This window comes from Trichophyton rubrum, assembly GCF_000151425.1.
Source record: "Trichophyton rubrum CBS 118892 genomic scaffold supercont2.3, whole genome shotgun sequence".
NCBI classification, from domain to species: Eukaryota; Fungi; Ascomycota; class Eurotiomycetes; order Onygenales; family Arthrodermataceae; genus Trichophyton; species Trichophyton rubrum.
In genome coordinates, this window is record NW_003456426.1 from 693,799 (window position 1) to 713,444 (window position 19,646).

Below are 19,646 nucleotides of genomic sequence, written 5' to 3' on the forward strand. Positions count from 1 at the left end.
TTGACATACATATATGTACAGACGAATATAAATTATATATAAACGAAAATTTTTCGGACTACCCAGTAGTTGAATCTTCCTCTAGTAGTAGTATGTTCTCTATTCAACCCAATGTCTCCATGCAAGACAACCCGTCCTGGGCTTGATGCTATCTATCCATTTTTTTCCTGCTTTCGATGTACAAAAAATTAAGCTTATTCCAATTAAGGTTTCGATAGAGGCTAACTAAAAATAGGGCTAAAGCATAATAAGCAAGTTATTTTAAAGCAGCGAGCTAGCAGCTAAAAGCAGCATACAGAGCCATGTTTTGATTATCAGGTGAAGAAAAGCGGCGAGAGGCCATCAGCTAGACATATCTTTTATATGAGGACTACGTAGGCTGAACGGATAGTTGGATAGTGACGTAATTAAAAATAGAATGAGTAAGGAAAGATGATTTACCACACGCAATACGGGCATAGGGGATATGTATATATATATGGCATCAACTTATAATACCTTGACTTTCATCCACTCACTTGTTCCAACCCCTAGATTCAACCCATTTCTCTCCCACCACCGACGTACCTTTTCTTCTGAGCCGGCAATTGCATCCTCAAGGGCCTCTTCGATATCACACGTCTTGAACTCGACATGGAGCCCACTTCTCCGCCACCATTCTAGGACGTCCACATGCCCGTTTTTTGTGGCACCAACAAGAACCTGGTTATCAAATATCATCTTCGTGCCTTTTAGCTTGTACCACAGTTCTAGAACATGAACGTGGCCATGGGTACTCGCAATGCGAGCGACGGATTCGGTATACGAGTAGGGTATGCCCGACTGATCCCACCAGGCTATTGAATTGGTTCGCCCAGATTGTGCGGCTAGTATAACTGATTTACCGACCTTTAGAGGCAGAGAATGCGCAGGGGAGCATTCAGATGCGTTTTTCCACCAGGATAGTACAGATATATGGCCTTCTGCTGATGCAGATTCCAGTGCTCGTTCGGTGTAGAGGAGCGGAAGGCCCGAATTGCGCCACCAATCAAGGACATGGATGTACCCGGCGCGTGAAGCAGAGTCCATCGCATCTGTCAAGTAGTCTTTCTTTGGTAGTTCAGGGCAATGAAGCCACCAGTCAAGGAGGGCAGTATTGCCATATATAGCCGAAGCCCGGAATGGGAGGTTTAGAAGCCGAGGAGTGGACCAGAAAATATCTGATCGAGAAGTAATAATCAAGTCTAATATATCTATGCGAGAAAATTTGAGAATAAGATGGGCGGATAATGAGGACAGTGGTTTCCACGGCGAGGCTGAAGAGAGGTATTGTTCGATTTCAGAGAACGGCCGTTTTAGAATGGCATATTCAAGGGTGCATTGGGAGGAATGTGAACGGGGTATTAAAGGTTTCCACTGGTCTGGAGTTGGTAATTGAGTGTAGATGCCTACGGCGGCCGCAGTTTCCCAGTCGCCGAGAGCTTCAAAGATCATTGATAATATTTCGGAAGGAAGAGCAGTCTGGGTTGGAGTCGGATGTGTAATTGTTGTCTGTGAGGAGAAGCTGTCGCTTGATTGAAGGTTCATGCTGGGAGGTATCATCCCGTTTTGTTTCTCATTCAGTCCGTTTTCCTTCCCAGGGATCTCAATTTCTTGTGAAGGGGTGTTTCTACCATCTACACCTGTTCCCACAGACCATCCCAGAGCCTTTTTTATCTCATCGTAAAACGACTCTCTCCCATCCCACGGTAGCTCGGCGAGGCGATCAGGAGCTTCAAACTTGGAGAGAATAGGCGGCAGCACTTTGACCCATGGCCAAAAGACTTGGATATCGTCCAGATGCCTCCGCGTGATAGGCGCAACCCACTGGCGGGTGGTCATCCCTGGAACAAGAATAATAGACTTAGAAACATCCCAGCCTCGCAACAGCGTCAGTGTAAGGCTCGTAGTTAATCCACAAACCATTGACCCAAGCGTTCCGGCATCCATGGGACTTATAATCAACAAGTCTGCCCAGTCCGCAAGGTTTGCAGCTGTCATATTAAACTGGCCCCGCAACGTTTGACTGGTGGTGTCTGTAACTCGCTGCGGTGTGTCCTCGTAGCATTCCACATTGTCCATTTCCTTTTGTCCAACACCCAAGCCCTCCAGAACGATTAATCGAAGTTCGACGTCGGGATCTCGATATAGCGAGCGAACAATCGTGTCGGCGAACGGTGTGCTAGTTGCTAATATGACCCGCTTAGTGTGCGTATCAGTCCTTCCGAGCGAATTTATGCCTTTCTGCCCGTCCATCAGGCTGTCTTCGAGACGAGTACCGCCCGCACGCTTCTCGCCGTGGCAAGGATCCGCATCTCGAGGGCTGGTGTTGATATGAGCAGGGCTCATAATTTCGAACTTCGGTGTAGGCTTGGAGTCTAGGCGCTCTCCATCCAGCATTTGTTTGACCCCGACAGCCATCTGCATGGGATTTTTTGAGTGGGCGTTGACGTTGTTAAATCTCGAGAGACCGGGAGTCCAGATCGCTACTTATTATTGGCCAGGGAGGTGATAGCAAAATGGCTGGTTATAAATAGCGAATTAACCGCCGAGAAGCTGCAGAAGAGCCAGAGACGTGGTGATAGCTATTTGTAATTCGTTTCCTGGGCTTACCGACTCTCTCCTCTATCTCTTCGCATCCGCTGCAGGGGTTACGCATGGATGCCCAAGTCGCATTCCAAGGACATGGAGACAAGGGCTCGGTACCGTCTGGCAACGGAGGAGATAGGGGCTATTCTGAGATTTTTCCGTGTCCCAAGAAAGCCTAGAAATTGACAGGCAAGGTTAATGTATATATGCGAAATAGCGACTTTGAGGCTGTTCGTCGTTTGCCGCCATAGACGAGCGGTAAAAACACAGTCGCGGCGGGCAAGGTGGCATGAAAGAAAAGGTCGAGGACAGCGATCACCTACCTCTATCACTGGAGTTTGGCCTTTGTTATAGGATATAACTGGTCGGTCAAAAGGGCTTGACGAGTGTTCAAAGGCGGCTGAGGTTGAACATTCAGTCGTTGTTTGTTCAGATAAATTAACTACGGGGAATGGACTTAAGGAAGTTTATTTCCGGGCGGGTTAAAAGATTTGCTCTAGTTGCCACCAAAAAGCACAGCCGGTGCTATGTGATATGGAGAAAAAAGGGGATGTTATATAATGAATCCAAAGTCCTCTATATGTAGATCTACCATCCAGATACTCTATTTAATCCTTTCTGGCCAGGTTCATATGCAGCTTGTGCTCTCTCATGGCCAAACTTGCCAGGGCGCCCATGGCAGCCAGTCCCAGTGCAGTCAAGAAGGCTGCTTGGAGTGAGCCCATGTAGCAGTCGCGAACAATCGCAGCTATGTTGGGAGGGAGGTTGCGAATCTCCCCGAACCGCTCTGTGACTTTCCGGATAATCTTTTCAGCATCGCCAAAGTGTCCAAGACGAGACCAGAGGCCTGATCGGAGAAGATTTTGGAACACGGCCGAAGCGACAGATATACCGATCGAACTGCCAGTGCTGCGGAAGGCGTAAGAGGCAGAAGTAACTACGGCCTGATGTTCATGGTCCACGGCAGCAATGATGGCCACAAGAGTGGAGGTAAGCATGCCGCCGTATCCTAAGCCTGATATAAACAGGTAGATAAAAGGCGGAACAGCCGGCGTTGCGAGATCGACGGTGCATATCAATCCTATTCCGATGACAATCAAGACGACGGAGCCGTAGTTGAAGTAGAGGTAGCGCCCAGTCATCCGCATCAGGTATCCGGATCCTAGGGAGCCGACGGAGGTACCAAAGGCCTGTGCAACCAAGCGAGTTCCAGCCAATGTAGTGGTGTAGCCCTGTACTTGGAGGAAGACGGGTATATAGATAAAGAGGGCGAATACAGCCATTGTGACAAACCAGTTGGTCAAGCAGCAGGATAGAACAGTGCGGTCCATAAGGAGGCGGATAGGGATAATCGGCTCAGCCGCAACTCTATCTTCGATGTAGATAAAGGCAATGAGCAGCACAACCGAGAGCGGAATTGTTGTGAGCACCAAGGGGTGCGTCCATGCCACCTGATTCCCGCCAGAGTTAAGTCCAAGTAAGAAGAGAACGAGGGCGCAGACTAATGTCCCAGCACCGAGGAAGTCAATTCTCTTCCACCGAGAGGTGTCCGTCACTCTGACGGGTACATTGACATATATCGACACTAGGATAGCGGAGACAGCAACAAAGGGCACCTGGATAAGGAATGCCCACCGCCACCCCCAGTTGTCATTCACATATCCACCGAATATACCACCGAGACCACTCCCAATTCCAAAACAAATGTTTCCAATGCCTTGCCAGATACCTCGCTTGCGCAGAGGTACGAGGTCAGAGGTAAGGAATGTAGATATGGCCGTCAGCCCTCCTCCGCCCATTCCGGCGATGGTCCGTCCAAAGATCATGACCCATTCTTCTGTAGCAAGGCCACAAATCAGATTACCAACTCCAAAGAGAATGTTGGATATAACTAGGCCTGTTCGGCGAGAAAAGATGTCGGTGAGCTTGCCACTGATCGGCTGACAGGCAGAGCTCGAGACCAGGTACGCCGTGGCAAGCCATGATATCAGTGACAGTGAATTGAACGAGGAAGATATCTGAGCCGAGATAGTCGCAACAATCGTGCCATCTTCAAAGATGCGATCAGTCTAGTTAGTCCGCAAATCTTTGATAACTCCTTTTTTTAAAAGACTTATGATCCATAGAGGCGACATACCAAGAGCTGCAAAAAACACACCGACCCAGGTACTCATCAGTATAGTCAAGAGCTCACCGAAGCTGGCTTCCTCTATCAGAGGGAGGTCGGTAACATTCGCTTCACTTTCACCCGAAGAAACCCCATTCTCTGCAGTCGCTCTGTCACCCAGCAATGGTGAGGTTTCTGATGGAGGAGGATGGGTAACATCCTGATCCTGAGCGCCAGTCGCCATCCTCACCGTCTCGCAAGCAAATGCGATAGGACCGATCCTGCCTCTTGTTTTTGCCTGTTCTTAGACGGTGAGAATTGCCATCTCGGCTAGGTGTTGTCCTGACACTTTCAGCCCGGAAAACTGTGGGGTGAAGATGTGTTGAGGGCTGTACGGACCGGGGACAGCTCCGCGTATCAGGAAAAAGCAAACTTGGCCCTGATTATGGGCCGATCTCCAGCGAATTTGGCTCTGGCGCAGCTTTCGTCGCCTATCTAACTCTAGGAAGAGTACGGAATAAATGATAGCTTCAGTTTAGCCGGCTGTGATCATCTTTCCTCTCCTCTCTACGGGGGACTCTGCGGTCACTCACCTTGTACGTAGATTGCCTCTGCTTGCACGGCTCCCACCCATCCACCTCTACTGTGGTCCGCCGGTAACAATTCTCCCGAAGCAACATAACCTTACCCGGTAAAGAGCAGATTTACCTTCCGCACTGCTTATCCGTAAATAGACAGACCATATCCTGTAAACCAGGGCTGCTGCCTCTGATACCCAGAAGCAGTGGGACTGTACGAGCATCCTGACCGCCTGGTGCAACCTGTCTCACTCTTCTCGAACACCTGCAAGAGCCACGCTGCTGCAAATTAACCACCGCGGGCACCACAGAATCTGCCCAGCTGCAGCGTTCCATCGACTTCCATCCTTCAACTGTCAAGAGCAGCGTTGACTCTAATAATAATAATAATATCGAATCCATCCTTATGCTGAGCAATACCGATTATGTAGATTATGTAAGTAAATATTAGTCATCCGGGAATCGGCATTTGAAACTCCGAACAAGCGACCACATGACCTCCACGTGACTGAATAAGGCTGAAAAAAGGCAGACAATTGAGAGAATCGACAACATCAACGGCCAGACAGCGCAGTCGAGGGGATGCGCCGCTGCGGATAAACAGTCAGAAACAGTCAGTCTGTCCAGCTTCCTTCTGGTCGAGATGTAACCTGACGGGCGCAGACGAAATGCCCTCAGCCGACAACCAGTGCAGCAGAGGATGGGTCAGGGAAAGAGACTGAGACATCTGCACGCTAGCAAGACAAAGCCTGCTTAATATAGAGCATCGAACGATGCAGATCCATACCTGTGCCGATCGTATCACAGAATGAGCGCAAGCTCCTCTCATCTCCATCGAAAGCCCGCAGCTACCGTGTCACTGGATTTGGAGCTTGCTTATTTGCTTTTCCCTCCAGCTCTTGCACAACGCGAGCCCCCCGCTGCAAAGATGACTGACAATGCTACCTTGGCTGAAGGAGGAGATGGCTCACGGTTATGCTTCTACTGGGGCTTTGCTGCGACATGATGGATTCATGTCTCTCTTCCTCCGCGACGAGCATGCACGCCGCAAGCATGTACCCTGTGGTGGTGGTACCCGCCGCTTTTCTACATGAGTATACGGGACAATGGAACACACTCGATGACAGCATACAAAGTCCTTTTGTATGTAAAGGTGTCTCACCTGATTTGTGAACACCTTGTACATGCTTCCTGATTGTAAATGTTTCATAATTTACTCCATACATGTTGCTTTCCATTGCTCTGCCCCGCATCGAAAGCCTTCGGGAACCACGGGCTGAAGCGGCCGTGCATCGAAGAGCTCCCAGAATGTAACCTGCAGGCTCGCAGGGCATGAAGGCGTTCGCTGGTAGCTTCCAGCCATGGATCCCTCAATGCAGATCATTTTGCATATGCGAGGTAGCTGCCTCCAAAGACAACGGAGTCTTTGAAATGCTGTGTTCAACCCTCAGTGCGATTGCCAACATAGCTGTGAAGAAAAGTTATATAAACCCCGGGTAGGTAACCACCGTCTCGAGCTTTTCTCCTCTTCTCTCCATCAGAAAACACAGCTCCAGGAAGAACAAAGACAAGTCGCAATCAATCTACCTCTACCAACCCAACCTTTACAAACAAACCTACTTCTCGAACAAACCCAAGTTCAAACCAGTCCACCAACCATTATGAAGTTCACTATCCCAGCTACTCTCGGCCTCATGGCTTCTCTCTCCTCTGCTGCTGCCATCAGCGGCACCGTTTCCCTCTCCTACGACCCAAAGTACGACAATGCCGGTCTCAGTCTTACTCAGGTAACCTGCTCTGATGGCACCAACGGCCTCATCACTAAGGGTTTCACCACCGCCGGTTCTCTCCCCAACTTCCCCAACATTGGTGGCTCCTTCGCCGTTGAGGGATACAACAGCGTCAACTGCGGCAAGTGCTTCAAGGTCACTTGGCCTGTCCTCAACAAATCTATCTTCGTTACCTCCGTCGACAAGGCCGATGGCTTCAACGTCGCCAAGGCTGCCATGGACACTCTTACCAACAACCAGGCCGCACACCTTGGGAGAATCGACGTCACCTACGAGGATGCTCTGCCAACCGACTGTGGATTCAGGGCTTAGAAGCTTAGCAGCCGATGTGTCTCTGTTGTGAAAGAATATGTTTACCGATGATGAAGGCTAGAAGGCCTCCGGGATAATGTCACTCCTTAATAATATTAAATACCTGATTATGTTATAGACTAGACTTATTCAACGCTCCTTGACCAACTTTTATCTCTTTCTTCAGTCTTTATTGTAGATGTCTTTTAGTCTAACTTCTAGAAAAGCAACATGCTAATGGTGTCAACTGCGGAGTATAGCAATTGCTAGCTTTGAAACTAAAATAAAGCCACCATATAGTTAACGCTATTTCCCGCTCTCTTTTGGTTTGGAAACATCTGACCATATTATTCAACAGGATTGCTGATAGCGTAATGCATCCCAATCCCGGGTTATTACCTCGAACGAGCCTTGGGCTTTTTAATACCAGCATTAAGTTTGCTGCCGCCGGCCTTGTTATTTAGTGCCAATGATATAACGACTTTCCCTGCAGCCAATTAGTTAGGGGCCTCCCCTTTTTGATCCAGTGGTTTGATATTTAGTGTCCTAGTTACGAAATGCAAATGGGACAAAACAAGTGCACCTCCAACCTGGAGATGATAGATAGTCTAGTTAACTCCCGGTCTAACTAGCTGGATCATCAGGTGTATAAAAGTTTGAATATCGTTTGAATATCGCATAGAAATGTATTGGATAATGGCTATTTCGCCAGCAGCTAGGTAAGCAGATACAATTCCAGTCGCTCACACATGGATTTCCTAACTCCGTATCTCATGGAACTTAAGCAATGACTCCATCCCACAACCAACAATATTCCTTGTTCCGCACATATTAGGGAGCCGGCTAGCTTTAAAGTGCTTGGAGCCTTCAAATAGCGTATCTCGTACGGAGGTAAGGTAGTTATGCGTTTATCTCAATATTGTACCCTGGAATTACCCACATTAGCCAACAATCGAAATACTCGCCTCTTCGGGATCCTTACATTCATTTCCCCCCGCGCTTCATTCTGACTACCTTGGTATAAATCTTCGGGCGAAGATTGTTTCATAGATTGAAGCAGATGGACAAATCCTGCTACCACGGCGTAGCCAAACACGAAGAGAGCAAGGTTGTTTAGAGGGCTGATTTTGCTCAAAAGCTCGAACATAGCTGCTGACAGGTTGACTTTTTTGTATTGGACGGTGATATCTGTGCTATGTATGGTGGGTCCTGTTTATGGTTTACTTCCATATTACTTACCCCCAAGGCTGATGGCTGAGTATTTATATTGATCTCCAGATCTATACAACTCAAGTTGTCGCAAAATTTCATGTGAATCTGTATTTGCATATTACTCTTCTCAATCCTGTCAAAACGCATACATTGTACTAATGGTTTAAAAGGCATTACAAATCACCACAGAAGGCCAATTAACAGGGCTTCTACCAGGCTTTAGAGCACAGACGAGGCTGGATGGCCCTGCTATTGGGTCCAGCCTCACTGCATGGACAAGGGTAGGCTCTTAGCAGAAGAGTTGAGGTCGGGTTGCCAAGTAATCTGCTATTTTGCGTACTCTTTAATGGGGTATAGGAGCTCATTTAAAAGGAAATAGTCAAGGCTTGGTTCTTAACCGCATCTTAAGTCGGTCTATGTTCACCATTTAGCCGGGATATAGAACTATTTGGTGACGGTAAAGGGGGTCTCATCTCTCAGTGTCAAGGTGAGGCATACTTCGATGACGGTAGAATCCCATCATATTTGCAGCCCAACACCGTGGATATATGTATAGTTATATATTTCGTTATGTACTAACTCAACATTAAACAAAGGAGTATTCTTTTCTATATTTTGAAATGGGAATAAAACAAATGCACTCTATACAAAGAAAAGAATTATAAGCAGACGGAGAAAGGGGGAATTATTAGGTTAACCGCTTGTGATCAACACATCTATGCGGTGAGACGGCGAGACTTCAGGAATTCATAATCGGGCATGGCTTCCTTAACCCACTTGTATATCTTAGCTCCATCGATCTCACCGAACTCAGCCTTCCACTTGGGAGCTTCAGCTTCGATATCGATGTTGGCAGCAAGCTTGTCCTTCATGATACCGTTCGAGGCGTTGAGAGAAGACAGCATACGCTTAGCCATGGGGTCGTACTTCTTAGACTGCTCTTCGCTGACGGGGTCCCAAGTGAACTTCAGGTGGTTGCGGTCCAACCCGATAATATCAGCCAGCTTTTGAACAACAGTTTCATCGGCCATGACATCATCTGCATCGATGACGATGGGCCAGGGTTGGGTGGTGGAAGATGATCCAGCCTGCTGGAACTTTTCGCTGTACCAGTCAAACATGGAGCGAATGTTGTGCAGGCTCATGTAAATGGGTAGATCAGGCTTTCCAACCTCAAGGGAGTCGGTGTTGCCGATATCTTCCTTCTTCATCTTTCTGAAGTCATCCATGCATCGGTAGAAGGATGGGAACATGAGAGCGGGGTGGCGGATGAGGAAGACTGGCTTCCAGGTAAGGAGGAATTCATCAGAGAAGATAGTTTGGTTTCCTGGGCTACGAACAATTTCGGATCCCTGGGGGACGTCGATGGTAAGTGGTGCCTCTTTAACGTCGTTGGTCTTGAACATAAATTTGGTCTGGCTGCTGGGCTCGAGGAGAATGTTGGCGTGCTCCTTGACGACAGAGATTCTGCCGGCAGCCTTTGACTCGGTAACATCCTTCATCATTTCATCATATCCTTTGTTGTACATGGCACGGGCCTGGGTTTTTTCCTCTTCGGTCCACTCGTCGACATGCTTAGCTCGGAGACCCTTTTCCCCAAGGAACATGAGGGTCTCCAGGAAGTAGTAGCCAGCATGCGGGCGAGCCTTGACCATTGGCTGCTCTTCCAATCCCAGAATCTGGACAAGCAAATTAGAAGCAGAGCGAGGGTGGGTAATAAGATAGACGCGCTCCATTGTTGGATATTTCGGAATGTTCGGTATTCAAAGTGGATATATACTTGAAGAGGCCGTAAACCGTGATAGATCGCAGGATAAATCTGCCGGGTGTATGGAAGTAGTGAAGGAATATGAGCTATAGGGGAGATAGACGGCGGGAGACAGGCGGATTTTATAACCACCTGCAGGCCTTCGCCAGCTCAAAACCCCCGCTGATAGTTTCAACCAGATGGCCCGTTTGCTGCCTGCAAAGTCAAGAATGTAGACCCAGGGCGGGAACTTCGAGTCTCCGTGGATCCGACGCCTTCCGGCTATTTCAAAAGTTCTCGGTCAAATCTACCTCCGTTATAGGTGCCTTGGCCATATCTCCTTGTGTACAAGGAGTGTTATAGACCGAAAATGCTTCAATGGTGGCAGTCAGCATTCTCCCCAATGGAAACTTTTGAGAATGCAAGCCTCCCATTAAAACTCCCGGGAGCCTTGCGTTCTGGTAGGAGGTCAACTGCAGCCACGAAGAGGCTGCTGATTAGTTTCGTGGGTCATGTAGTTACTGCGAACGGAGCTTTTACTCCGCGGCTTCAAGGACATGAAGCGAGGACCTCGTATGTAATGGCATTAAGCCCCGGAATTCTCCAATACCGATGGGAGTAATGCAAACCATGCTACCAACGTTGCCCATAATGAGACAAATTGTTGTGGCCGCCTTGTGAGAGCACGAGAGTAATACCTGGAACGGGAGCATTTCAAGGAGCCCGATGGCCCGGAATGTCGGCTTTCGGCAAAACCTCGCTTCCGCGGCTCCGCTTCTTGGCACAGATCACCCGGAGTTAGCCAGTAGAATGTGATGAGTTTGAGCCGAGTTGTCCAATAAAACCCTCAGAATACAAAATAAAGTCACGGCTGCGGGTGGGACTGGGTCTTGGCAGGGATGGGACAACCCGCCCAGGCGCAGCCAACATCACGTGCGCGTATCAGAAAGTGACCACCAGGAGTCGGAGCGTTTTCAAGGATAGAATACTGAGCGTGAGACAAGAGGATATATTGTTAATATCGCTTATAAACATCATCCCCCGCTGATGTTGAGATGTAGCGATATTGGGCCTGCTGTGAATACGGTGGTCTCTTCGCTTGAGCCTGGGCCGCGACTCTGGCATCCTGAGCTTTCCTGACATGTTTTTTTTTTTTTTTCTTTTTTTTAGCCTAGACCCGTGAACAGGAGAGCGGAGTAAAGAACGCTCCAAAACTGTTAGACTAGAACTCAACTGGGAGACTTGCCTTTGTTTAGTTTATTCTGTTGCACGAAACATGGAAATGGAAGGAGAACATCCATGGTCATCCTTTCCTGGGGTTGACAATGCTTTGCCTCCTGGCGAAAGCCAACAGTCGATTCAGGCTGCTACCTTACAGCTGATAGCAAGGATATGCACAGATTATACCTACTATCATGGAGCTGATAACTATTCCATTCAGCGAGGTGCAGACTGCGCTGCAAGAAGCAAAGGAGGCTTGGGCAGACACAGACAAATTCAATACCCACGGCCATTCGTTCGAAGATATTAACGCGCTGGTACCGGAGACACAAGACCTCAAGCATATCAAGCCAGGCCTCTTCTCAACATTATACCAACATTGGGTGCCGTTGATAATGTCTAGCCAAGGCGCAGAGGAATGGCACACTTTCGAGCTACCTCGCTACCTGGCCTTTGAGACGACAGAAATGTATCAAGTCTGGATCGCAAGGGCGTCTTCTAGATCGTCTATCTTCAATGGCCTAGTTGAAATGTTTCCAAAGCAGTCATCGGCCGGCATGAAGACCGAAGAACTATTTGGTCGTCATCAGAAATGGTTCCTCCGACTAGACAGCTGCAGTACCAAGGACGGTGAGAACGGCATGAAACCCATTACAAGCGTACACGATCTTATTAGACAGCTGTGTACTTCTATGAGAGGAAGACGGGCCATTTTAGATACCCTCGAGGACGGCGTGAGCAAGCCTGTGGTTTATCTCATTCCGTATAACGAGCAGATGGACCCCTCGCGCGAGTTTCGAGTCTTCTGTCCACCACCGGGAAGTGGAATTGCTGCCATATCACAATATAGGTGGACAAGCCCGTTTGCAGTCAACAACATGGAAGATGCAGTCAGGGTGGCCAATCGGGTGCGCCTTGACTCCCTGCAGATTCACAGTAGGATTATGGAGACCGCACGCCAGCTGCCAGATGTGCTTGTACACGAGATGATGGAGCGGGAGGGCTTTACCTTTGATGTTTTGAGCGTGCCTGATGGATCAACGCAGCTAGTTGAAATTAATCCCTTTGGCGCTATGAGTGGCTGCGGTAGTTGTTTATTCCACTGGCTGAGGGACTCGAAGAGTTTGTATGGATTGACAAGCAACATTCCAGTCAAGATGGTCTTACCGGACAGCCTGCTAGATGCTAATACCCACTAGTTGAAGACTACGCCTTCTTCAACGGATACATCTCCAGCAACAGAGAGACGGCCAATTTATCCCTTTATCCGACAACCAAGCATTCTCCGTTTCTCCACAGACTCCGTTCTCCATGTTGATTATAAATGGAGATGAAGTTAATCAACATTTGATACAATGGCTGTCACGACATCCAAACGGTAGATGCCTCATGCCTCTGTAGCAATGTAAACACCCCGTCAAAGAAAAGTAGAAACGGATATAAAATAAACAAAACTAGGCAGAATCCGTATAAGAAGCCCCTTAAGGTTCAAAGGGCGGATCACGTGGCATGGTGTTTATTATGGCCCGTGCTCGGCGTTTCACCTTTTTCTTTGCCGCGTTTTTTCTCGCTTGAGACGTTGAGAAACAACGGACGAACAAGGCGTTGAAGATCAGCTTCGACTTCAGGCGCGCGACTAGCTCAGGACTACGCCTTGCACCATTGCAGACTCGTTGCCAACCGGCAGAAGTATCTTGTCTACTCGAAGGGAGCTATTCGCGTCAACGTCTACTCGCCGTTATAGATCTATCAGGGCAGCCCCTTAAACCGGACCAAGCCCGTTCAAGATGCCAGGTGTCCGTAAGTATCTTGATGATCAAGCAGATGCCCTGGAAAGGTCTTTGCAAGAGGACAGAACTAACCCCTAGCAGCCCCAGATGCGCTCAACCAGCTGAAGAAGGGCTTGAGGAACTTCCTTGGCCGTCTCAAGAACAAGAAGCAGAACCAGGAAGCTACTGCACCTACCACGACTGCCCCCGAGGACAAGAAGACAGAAGAGACGCCTGCAGCTCCAGCTCCAGGTGCTGCTCCAGCCCCAGCCCCTACTGAAGGAACTGCTGCTCAGCAGACTCCAGCACCAGAGGTCACCAAGGCCCCTGAGACTGCCCCCCCAGAGTCAAAGCCAGAGGGAGCCCAGGAGGAACCCTCAACAACTGAAGATGGTATGCATATGTATACACATGCAGGTGAAAGACCTAGCTGAACACTTTTTTGGCTAACACCGACATAGCAAACAAGGACAAGGTCACCCCTGAGACACCGGCACCAGAGCCTGCATCGACTGCACCTGCACCAGCTACCACTGAGGCCGAGGTAGAGAAGAAGGCGGTAGAGACTCCGGCTGCCCCTGATACTACCACCACCGCCCCAGCTCCAGCCCCAGCTCCGGCTCCCGCCCCCGAAGCCGAGAAGCCCGCTGAGCCAACTCCCACCACCACAGACGCAACCAAGGCCGCGGAACCCACCCCAGTTCCTGTCCCAGAGGCTACCGAGGAGGTCAAGCCAACTGAAACAGCCGCTCCTACCACCGAAGCTGCCGCCGCCAAGTAAGCTTGGACGGTTTTCTTCGCGAGCAATAACGGTCTTTCCGAATAGAGCCTAACGTTCAGTATGACTTCTCTTTAACCGTATGGTCATAATATGAGGTTTTGGAGGCTTTGATATCGGCCAAAGCAACGAGGTGGGCTTTTAATTACTTTTGGGATACCCCTGTGATTGTTTTATTTTTCCTGTTTCTCTTTTTTTTCTTCTCTCCTAATATATTATATCGTTAATATGACGTTTAGTACAGTTGATATATCAGCGAGGTGTGACTATACGGCTTGCCTTGGTTTATATAGTTAATATATCATATTCAGACAGTATTAGCTGTAGCTGTCGCTCACGACTTATCAATCGTCTCCCCAGCGGTAGTAGCGGTATCAGAAGCCGCTAGGGCCGTAGGCTCAACCTCTCCTGTAGCGGCTCTGGCCGCAGCTTTCTTCTCTCTCTCCTTCTGCCTCCTCTTTACCTTTCTCTCCCGGTTTTTCCGATTCCGTTTTTCCTTCTCAGTTTCTTCGGCCATCTTTTTAATGACAACCCACTTTCGTAGTGCTATCCGTCTCTTCTTCCCGGGCTTCTTCTTTTTCTTGGATAAAGAAGATTCCGACTTGGTAGAAGGCGTCATACTCGAAGCCAACTTTACCTTTGGTCCTCGGATATGTACGACTCTCCATGGAAGATGGCAACCAGGCTAAGCGCTGTTAGTAAAACCTGTAGGGGAGAGATTCGAAAAGCCAAAAAAGGGTACATACCCAAGCCATCGAAGCAGCACGGGCAAGGATAGTCTTCCCGTCTACGGCTGTATCTCTAAATGTATCTCTCAACGCATCAAGTTGCTTCGATGTATTTTCGTCCTTGGCTCCTCTCTGCCCCGAGGTGTCCCCCACGGCTCGCATAACCAGCTCCGGATTGGAAAAGTAGTAGTCCCATCCTCGAAACGGCACGACGAAGCCACCATCTCCCGGCGGACGTGCTGACGGCGAAGGAGACCGTAACCGTATCTTTAATTTTTGGACTCCCCCCAAACCGCTGCCGTCGTGTCCCTCTGTCCTGGATTGAGATTCGTCCGCGGTCTTCCTGGCAGACACAGAGCTGAAGAGCCGGAACTCAAACTCATGTTCTTCCTCTTCCGCATCTTCGCCCATCCTGGCGTCCTGTTCCAATCCCTCAGAGGCAGTGGGCAGCTTCGAATTGACCGTCTCAAAGGACGAAAAGGCCTTCTCCAGCGCCGTGGCGGCATACGTAGCAGCCGAACTCTCAGGCGACGAAGCCCGAGACGACTCGGGCGACTTCAAATCATCACGGCAGACCCTAGAACACTAGTTAGAAGCGCTGCAATCTGCTTAACTGCGTGCGTGCGTACGCCTGCAAAAGCTGTGCGACAAGGGCATTTAACTACCGTTTGGCACTTGGTAACGCGAACATGGTGCGTTTCGCTGCTTTTCTTCCTTGATTTCGGGGCTGCTAGCAGGGTCGCCGTCCTCGACTGAGCGGACCCTGGGCCTGCTTCAGCGCTGTCTTCCTCTTATCCTGCCGCTGCAAGTCAGGATGTGTTCTTCAACCGTCGCGAGTCTCACTGCATGGTGAAGATAACGCTGCAAGTGCCGGGGGCTGATTGGTCAGCAGCGACTTGCCAGCGCAACTTTCGGCTGCAAGGAAGAAGCAGAGCAGAAGAAAAACAAAGTCGCTGCAGGCGAAGACGAAGACGAAGGGATGATGGAATAGCTAATAATAAAGAAACAAGCCGCTGTTTCTCTGCTCCCCCGCTAGCTGCCCGATGCTTGTGTTTCTTGGTCGCTCAATGGGCTTCTCCTCAGGCCTATTGCCCGGCTGCCGCTGTTCGTGAAGACCACCCTCCCTCGACTTTGACATCAACATTGAACGGCCCAACTCTGGTCGCTACCTATCGCTCGCTACCGTCTTATATACCTGCGCAGTACTTCTGTCATACCTTTGCCGATGGGTGTCTGTTTGTCGTGCCTGCATGGGCAGGAGAGGACGGAGGTAGGTCATCTGCCCGCTGGTGGCTGGGGCGTATCGTAGGAGAGCGTTTACTGACTGATACCCCGTCGCATTGCGATATATCACAGTCCGAGTCCTCGCGTTTGCTAGATGAAGACATATATCAGGCCGGATTTAACTACGGGACTGTCCAGGGCCCTCCACCGGGCCCAGAGCTTGAGACGTTGAAGCGCGAGAGGGAGGCTCTCGAGGCCATCTGCCAGCGAGCGTCAGAGTAAGTGGCTCCACTCGACAAGAAGACCGGACATAGTATAACTAACAGGGCAACCCAACTTCTAGTTCTGTCGTTGATATCTGGGCCATCCAGTCTCAGCCATTCGTGCCCTCGGCTCAGAGCAGTGCTCAAGCGTCCCGAATCCCAAGCTCAGAAGCAACCATCACCCAGGCTACCTTCAAAGCCGATACATATAATTCGACTCAGTCCCCTCCCAGAGCATCTCAGAGATCTCAGTCTTCACAGCAATCTTCATCCCCTATGCCCGGCGAATTCGCGGGGATGCGATATGTGTCATACCGAAACCCAGACTACCCTCATAACGTCAACCTTTCTGCTGTGCCCAAACACTGGGGTGAGGTCGTGATGAGCACGAGAAAAGGAAAGAAGACCAGACCCGCCTTGAATATGGACGACAGCCAAAAGGACGAGGTAGACGTCTTTGGCGTGTTAAAGGTCAAATGATTCGTGCATACTTGGCCCACGATATAATCACCTTCTTTTATAAATTTACCACTATCACCATCACGATCCACAGGACGTCTCTCCAATCCTCTCTTGGTTTTCATGACGTCCAACATATGACTTTCCGTTCATACATACGTACACTACCCGGCAAGCCGCTTTTCGCTTTTCTTTCTAGATATTCTTATCTCGTCACACAACCTTGCCTTTTCCTTTCTAGTTGATATTACTTCTACTTTCCTTCGCGTCTTATTTCCTACTTCTAGAACTTTTTTTTGTTTCTCCTTTTTTATTGCATTGAAAACACAAGGATGGCAAGCTGGATATCTACCTCCCCCGCATCATCTTACTCCTCTACCCGGCGCCAGTGCAACCTGACTGGTTCCCAAAATTAGTCAAATTCCAACACGATTTCCTTTCCCTCTCCTCCCATTTTCATCCCTTGTTCTTGGGCTTTGAAAAACACTGTTCGGCGAAGTGAATGGGCTCTGCTAAATCCGCAGGCGTCCAGGTATGTATGATAGATTAGCCCCCCTTTTGTTCCGAAATTAAAAAAATAATAAACCGTTCAAAAGGAATTTCTCCGAGAAAGCATAGCAGAACACATTTATCATTACTCTTTAAGCACGACATAGTTACGGTGGCTATCAAATGGACATCTCGCTGGTTATACTTTATCAGCGAAGATCTCTCCGACTATAAACTAATGACGACAGCGGCGCTGAGATCGGCATCAGGGTTTCACCCAGATGGCTGAATAGCTTGTTGACCATTATAGTTGCTCGGGTATACCTTCAGCTCAACCGTCGCATACGGTCTGAAGGATGCATCCTGGTAGCCTTTCTATCGGCAATGATGCTCCGACGCAGTAGGCTGTCCCATCTCAGGGGTTATTCAACGTCTATATAACTGCACTGTCCTCTAAATATTTCAGGCAAAAATTATATCCTTATCCCTATCTGATACCTGTGAAGCATCATGAAGCGATTCCTATCCATATTATCGAGTCTTACCGTATATCCACTCCTGGCATTTGCCACGATACCAGAGACCGAAGTCCCAGGGACGCTGAACATAACTGCACTGACAGGAGAGAACGGCCAATCAGCGCTAGAATGCTGGCAACTTGAGCGCAGATTCGACGTCTCAGATGATCCAGGTACTAAGGGCACTGCAGTCCTACCCCTAGACGGTCTCAGGGGGGAAGCAAAGTACTCTGTCCTTCCACCGAATTTTAATGGTGGCTTACACAACGCTCCTGTTGCACAGTAAGTTATGCCATACTATAATTACATTGTTAGGGAAAGGCTGTTAAGATGTCTTCTAGATGGGTGATATATGTCTCTGGTGTGGCGCATATAACGCTTCCTAACAGGACGGAAGAAACATGGATACGGGGAGGTGCTAATGGAGCCATCATTGCTGCGGATACGGCGGATGCCAGTGAAAGGGGCCATTTCACCGTGTATCCGAGTAATATACAGACTATTGCATGGCAGCTTCCATTCAAGGATGGGGCTCTGCCTAAACATCGGGTGTTACACCGCGGAGCGTGTAAGCGGGATGAAAGCTGGAGTTGATATCACGGTGTCGTTCAGAATCTATGTGTTATATGTATATATATGCCTCAAGGCCTGGACGATATAGTATGGATATAGGGGAGATACAAGATTCTAATGAAATAGACTAGTTGAATAGTAGCAATAAGGACAGCTGGAAGTCAACAAGGAGGCAGAATCAAAGAAGTAGAGACAAGCTTCACAGTCCGGCTTTGATCTGTCGCCCTTGGCTCCATGAACAAAAGAAAACAGACAAAAGAAATCCGAGCACCATACACGCAATGCTCCCAGCGAAGAGGCTCAACAGGCAATAGAACTCCATTTCAGAGTCGATGTGAATACCGCTAAAACGCCAAGTTATACTTGATATATCCAAAGGGGAAAACCGGACTGAGGGGAAGAAGAGATGGGAAGACAATATACGCCGAAGGGTGTGCTCAGACATCGTCCATCTCACCAGCTGGCTCTTCGCCGCCAGACTCGTAGCTACCCACCGAACTCATCTCGCCATCATCCTCTGTGTCTTCACCAGCATCATCCGCAGCGTCTTTGCTGGCATACTTGGTGACGTATTCTTAAGAGATTGTGTGATTAGTATCTTCAACTAGTTGAAAGCAAGCATTTACTCTAGAGCCAAAACTTACCCCTAACTTTGGCATCGTATTTCTTGGGATCACGCAAGAGCACAGCAGCAGCATCACCGTTCAATGGATCTGATGGGTTGGGGTATCGAAGTAACTGTGGGAGAAAGACCTCAAATATGTTTATCATGTCGTACATCGGGGACCAGGTTTGGTTGATAACGTCCAGACACACTGATCCAGACCTAAAGCGCATGTTAGCAAATACCAGATAGTACAGAACGGTAATCTTACAGTTCATCAATATTCGGGTGGTAGATCCGGTTTACGAAGCCAATGCTCGGGCTTTTGTACGGGTATTGGTCAGGCAGTTCGACGTGCACTTTCCAAATCCCACCGGCAAACGGAGCTATTATTCGTAAGCAGCAAGAAATAAAATCATATCGTTATCCGTTTTGGAGAACGTACTCTCTTCCGGCCCTTTGAATCGTACGTAGAACTCTTGCCTAAAGCATTCTCGGCGGTTAGATATCAATTTCACCAGTGTCCAAACTATGGCTAACGGGGAATATCACGAACACTAAATAATAGAAGAGAAAGATTAACTTCCACGGTCTTATTTAAAGGTCTCTTGAATATAACTTACTGTTGTCGTTGACTAATGTGACTTCATAGTCACTCATCAACCTAAATGTTCACATTAGTATCTAG

The 19,646-nt window shown here is 48.8% G+C and overlaps 10 protein-coding genes across 11 annotated transcripts; 6 read left to right on the forward strand and 4 right to left on the reverse strand.

The window, feature by feature from the left end:
- Nucleotides 1-489: 489 nt before the first annotated feature.
- TERG_02991 (uncharacterized protein) lies at nucleotides 490-2,439 on the reverse strand (the record flags this gene model as incomplete). Its single annotated transcript, XM_003235889.1, has 1 exon — nucleotides 490-2,439. The coding sequence occupies one exon, from the start codon at nucleotides 2,437-2,439 to the stop codon at nucleotides 490-492; it is 1,950 nt and encodes a 649-aa protein (XP_003235937.1).
- A 776-nt stretch (nucleotides 2,440-3,215) lies between these two features.
- TERG_02992 (uncharacterized protein) lies at nucleotides 3,216-4,958 on the reverse strand (the record flags this gene model as incomplete). The annotated part of the gene is made up of 2 exons (XM_003235890.1): nucleotides 3,216-4,657; nucleotides 4,745-4,958. The coding sequence occupies 2 exons, from the start codon at nucleotides 4,956-4,958 to the stop codon at nucleotides 3,216-3,218; spliced, it is 1,656 nt and encodes a 551-aa protein (XP_003235938.1).
- A 1,619-nt stretch (nucleotides 4,959-6,577) lies between these two features.
- TERG_02993 (uncharacterized protein) lies at nucleotides 6,578-7,772 on the forward strand. Of its 2 annotated transcripts, XM_047749492.1 has the most exons (2): nucleotides 6,578-6,788; nucleotides 6,960-7,772. In XM_047749492.1, exon 2 carries the CDS (start codon nucleotides 6,987-6,989, stop codon nucleotides 7,392-7,394), a length of 408 nt encoding a protein of 135 aa, XP_047605801.1. In that variant the 5' UTR covers nucleotides 6,578-6,788; nucleotides 6,960-6,986; the 3' UTR covers nucleotides 7,395-7,772. The 2 variants fall into 2 exon arrangements, with proteins under 2 accessions (XP_047605801.1, XP_003235939.1); XM_003235891.2 differs by having other exon boundaries at nucleotides 6,578-7,772.
- A 49-nt stretch (nucleotides 7,773-7,821) lies between these two features.
- On the forward strand, nucleotides 7,822-11,068 carry TERG_11928 (uncharacterized protein). Its single transcript, XM_047750965.1, has one exon. It carries the CDS (start codon nucleotides 9,837-9,839, stop codon nucleotides 10,209-10,211), a length of 375 nt encoding a protein of 124 aa, XP_047605802.1. The 5' UTR covers nucleotides 7,822-9,836; the 3' UTR covers nucleotides 10,212-11,068.
- Nucleotides 11,069-11,747: 679 nt separating this feature from the next.
- Nucleotides 11,748-12,752, forward strand: TERG_02995 (uncharacterized protein; the record flags this gene model as incomplete). Its single annotated transcript, XM_003235893.1, has 1 exon — nucleotides 11,748-12,752. One exon carries the CDS (start codon nucleotides 11,748-11,750, stop codon nucleotides 12,750-12,752), a length of 1,005 nt encoding a protein of 334 aa, XP_003235941.1.
- A 588-nt stretch (nucleotides 12,753-13,340) lies between these two features.
- TERG_02996 (uncharacterized protein) lies at nucleotides 13,341-14,103 on the forward strand (the record flags this gene model as incomplete). The annotated part of the gene is made up of 3 exons (XM_003235894.2): nucleotides 13,341-13,353; nucleotides 13,425-13,715; nucleotides 13,784-14,103. The coding sequence occupies 3 exons, from the start codon at nucleotides 13,341-13,343 to the stop codon at nucleotides 14,101-14,103; spliced, it is 624 nt and encodes a 207-aa protein (XP_003235942.1).
- A 331-nt stretch (nucleotides 14,104-14,434) lies between these two features.
- On the reverse strand, nucleotides 14,435-15,239 carry TERG_02997 (uncharacterized protein; the record flags this gene model as incomplete). Its single annotated transcript, XM_003235895.2, has 2 exons — nucleotides 14,435-14,785; nucleotides 14,847-15,239. The coding sequence occupies 2 exons, from the start codon at nucleotides 15,237-15,239 to the stop codon at nucleotides 14,435-14,437; spliced, it is 744 nt and encodes a 247-aa protein (XP_003235943.2).
- Nucleotides 15,240-15,674: 435 nt separating this feature from the next.
- TERG_02998 (uncharacterized protein) lies at nucleotides 15,675-16,334 on the forward strand (the record flags this gene model as incomplete). The annotated part of the gene is made up of 1 exon (XM_047748003.1): nucleotides 15,675-16,334. The coding sequence occupies one exon, from the start codon at nucleotides 15,675-15,677 to the stop codon at nucleotides 16,332-16,334; it is 660 nt and encodes a 219-aa protein (XP_047603976.1).
- A 1,439-nt stretch (nucleotides 16,335-17,773) lies between these two features.
- On the forward strand, nucleotides 17,774-18,375 carry TERG_02999 (uncharacterized protein; the record flags this gene model as incomplete). The annotated part of the gene is made up of 2 exons (XM_003235897.1): nucleotides 17,774-18,063; nucleotides 18,123-18,375. The coding sequence occupies 2 exons, from the start codon at nucleotides 17,774-17,776 to the stop codon at nucleotides 18,373-18,375; spliced, it is 543 nt and encodes a 180-aa protein (XP_003235945.1).
- A 416-nt stretch (nucleotides 18,376-18,791) lies between these two features.
- On the reverse strand, nucleotides 18,792-19,191 carry TERG_03000 (uncharacterized protein; the record flags this gene model as incomplete). Its single annotated transcript, XM_003235898.2, has 2 exons — nucleotides 18,792-18,928; nucleotides 18,999-19,191. 2 exons carry the CDS (start codon nucleotides 19,189-19,191, stop codon nucleotides 18,792-18,794), a joined length of 330 nt encoding a protein of 109 aa, XP_003235946.2.
- Nucleotides 19,192-19,646: the final 455 nt, after the last annotated feature.